Source organism: Propithecus coquereli, unplaced genomic scaffold (genome assembly GCF_000956105.1).
Source record: "Propithecus coquereli isolate 6110/MARCELLA unplaced genomic scaffold, Pcoq_1.0 Scaffold57, whole genome shotgun sequence".
NCBI classification, from domain to species: domain Eukaryota; kingdom Metazoa; phylum Chordata; class Mammalia; order Primates; family Indriidae; genus Propithecus; species Propithecus coquereli.
The window spans coordinates 3,147,311-3,150,905 of record NW_012151618.1 but is presented as its reverse complement, the minus strand read 5'-3'; the positions used below and the strand labels follow the sequence as shown (position 1 = coordinate 3,150,905).

At 38.7% G+C, this 3,595-nt stretch overlaps 1 protein-coding gene across 1 annotated transcript in view; it reads right to left on the bottom strand.

The window, feature by feature from the left end:
* Positions 1-3,595, bottom strand: part of UNC13C (unc-13 homolog C (C. elegans)) — a 656,589-nt gene that overhangs the window by 451,928 nt on the left and 201,066 nt on the right. The window contains 1 exon segment of the mRNA XM_012658024.1: positions 1,883-2,018. Coding sequence (XP_012513478.1) covers positions 1,883-2,018 — 136 coding nt within the window.

Genomic DNA, 3,595 nt, shown 5'->3' with positions numbered 1-3,595 from the left:
TTTCTTAGCAATTTGAATTTAAATTTAGGGCCCTCTTAAACTGACTTAATCTATGACAGATTTTTGTCATTTAATCAATCATTTTTACCTATGCGTGAAAGGAAAATATAAACAGAATAAATTAACTTATGCTTTAAACTTCTTATTCAGAGTCCAAGTTTTTAGATCCCCTCTTCATCGGAATTGTCAATGTGTAGAACTTTTCTCAAAATATTGTTCACTAGGCCATCGAGAGCATCAGTGATTTAGTATTTTGTAAAATAGTTCTCCATGTTATTGTTTCTTTTGTTCCATGCAGCAAACAGCTGTGCTGCAAGTTTTGATGTTGGTAGGCTCTCAATCTTACAAAAAAACATCAAAGGAGACAAAGAAGACTCTAGCCTTTCTCAAATCATCTTTATTGTTTTTAACTGAAATGATAAGACATTGTAGTCGTCTGGCCATGCCACCTGCAAAAACAGTCAATATCACGGCACTGTGATATTTTCCCAGGACACTTAATTAACTTTTGACTAAGTTTACAAGCATACAGACAATGAAATTCTTACAACTGCTGCTTGGCTACCAACATTTTTAAGAAACCGTCAGTTATTAAGATGCATATCAATTTGTTATAATGAATAAAAAAATGTATGTTGTGCAATTGGTAAAATAAGATATTTTTGGTATCTGTCCCCCTCTGAACCTCCCCATTGGCAGTCCTTATTCCATTTCTTACCATTTTACCTAATCTTCCAGCTTTTTTGCCAGCCCATTTTTTGGACTGCCAACAGAGTGATTTTTCTATATCACAAATCTAAACACGTGTCATTTTCATACTTGATGCCCCTGATCGCTGACATGATATAGAATAAAGTCCTTTACATCCCAATAAGGCATAATTGGCCCTCCAGGCTCATCCCTTTTGACCTCTCCTGTCTACTTCTACTACCTCCAGCCATCCTGAACTCCCTGCAGATCCTTGGGGAAATCACTCTAATTCCATACTTCTCTCTTTTTACTCCACTATTCCCTCTTCTGGTACTGGTCTCCTCACTGAGTAGCACAGACCAACACCGACTTGCCTCTCAAAGAAAATGTGGACAATGCACTCATTGATTGATCCATAACATAGACGTAAACACCTCCTCCCATCTCAACCAACCGCCCTCCCCTATAACTTGAACATCAGGGATTCCCAGCAGGAAGACAAGGCGGGTGAGGGGAAGAAAATAAAATTATGGCTCCTCCCTCTCAGGTGGGCTTCTCAGTCCCTGCATGGGTGAAAAGAAAACATTTGTTACTGACAGAGGATGTGCTACTTTTTGGTTGAACTGGGGCAGGAAAATGTCTGAGAACCATTGTTCTAAGTCTTCTGTCAGAGCCCCTGTAAAACTGCCTTCTGTTTCTTTACAGGCAATGTCCCTGCTGTAATACATATTTCAAATCAAGACACCAATCTTATTCATCTCGACTTCCCCTGAACCAACTCTGGCAGGTAGCAAAGATGAACAAAAAGTAGACGTTAAAGTGAATGGGCCTTGGCACCAGAGGGATGTGACAGGAAATAAACCATGGTCTTGGTTTGAGATTTAGATTTTTATCTTTGAAATAATACCTGGAAAGAGCAAGATAGAGGCCTAAGGAACAGGGAGAAAGTCAGGGACCTCACACTATAAAGGGTTAGTAGGGAAAACCTTAGTCACAGGGAAGAAGATAAAAGCGTAGTATGTACTAGTATGTAAATATTTTTTAACCTCTATGAGTCTCAGTTATCTGCTATGGAAAATGGGAAAAAAAAAAATTTGCCTTACAGCCTTGCTGGGAGCACTGATTGAGATGATACATATAAGTAGATTATGTACCGCGGGTAGCAATCATTTTAACAGAGACTTGCACACACAGGAACAGTTCTGAAGCTGATTGTACAAATGCTGGCCCACTGCTGCCCAGGGTATTCATTAATACATTCCTCCAAACCAAGGAACAGATTAGTAACAGAGCCTCTGGCAGACATGAATGTGTAGGTAGCTATCCACCTAGAAAATTAAAAGAAGAGAAGGGCAGAATGCCAAAGTTGTGTTTGCACCCTACATTGTATTTTGAGCTCTGTTAATTTCCTCTTTTGACTCAGCTTTGGTCCAGACATCTTCCTTCTGCTAATCCTTGGTTAGTACCTTCGCCCTGATGATACTACTTCTTGGTGGGACTAATTGCTTGCCTCCTCCTTCTCTAAAAGCCTAGTCCTCGTTATTAATATTTAATTTCACATCAGACAAGAATCTCACAGATGACTCAACCAAGTTTATTTTTCTGTTAACTGTAATCTCTGAAAAACACCACTTTTATCTTCTCACATATTTTTCTAAGCCCTGTCTCAAAAGGGAAACAAACTTCTAAGAATAAAAGTCCTGCCTAGTATTAATGATTCCGGACTCCACCATCTTCTCTCCGTTAACCCCTAGATTCTCTTAACTGTGGCCATAAAGCAGGATGTTTTCCTTTCTAGGAAACTGCACATAGTACTCTAAAGTAACCTTGATGATCTCTTTGGAGGGAACCATATTACAGATCAACACACCATCTCTCAATGAGACCAGAATGGCCACAGTTCCTCTTGTCTTGGAGTGATACTTCATTCCTTGGTTGAACATAACATGAAATAATTGGCTTGAGTTCAGAGGCCATGGTTGTGTGAAAAATATATAAAATTATGCTCAGCAGAACAATGATGTTCATGCCTGAGAGCTAAAAGGAAAATGAAACCTAAAGTACAGAATATTCACATCTTTCATCTTGCTTATTCTGCACATGTATCAATAAAATAGTGAATTGGCATGGTGAATTTCTCATCATTTCTATATGTCTTCCTTTCTCTCTATCTGTCTTGTTTTCCCTGTCTGGCTTTCTCTAGTAAATATAGTAAAATTTTCTCTAGTAAATCTCTGTGAAGTGACTCCATGGAAGCAGGCAAGGAACACATCTGTTCGGCTGAGTGCCTGGAACACAGTGGGTATCGATAAACAATTTTTAAATGTTCTTGAATATGTCCACAAACATGTCAGCACTTTCAAGCTCATACATCCATTTTAGAACCAATCATTTTTCCTGCAAATTTTTTTGGATGTTTCCTGTTAATTTCTCCATTTTGTGTATCAGCACCATTTGTGCAAAGAGGTTTAAAGTACTAAATAACAGCTAATCCTAGCTGTAAAATTGAAACAACCTATGAAATGATATATTCCAACATTCTTGTACTATAGAGATGTGGGAACAGGACTGCAAAGAAGATATAAATACTTGCCCAAGATACCCAGGTTACTGATAGCGAGCTAGTTCAGGGTCTGGAGCGTCACTGCAGTCCTCTTTCTTCCCTCTCCTTCACCTCTAACATCCAAGGAGTATCGGGCCTTGTCCATTTTTCTTCTCTCTCTCTTTCTCATCCTCACATCCTCTCTCATTTGCATCTTCCTTTACATTTTGATCACCATGTATACTTGCTGTGAATTTTATTGTTATGCCTGAAATTCTTTTTGGTGACTTCCTAAAAATTAATTTTCCCATCTCCAGTTTCTCTCTGCTTCAATTCTTCCTGAACAAAACCACTGCTTCCATC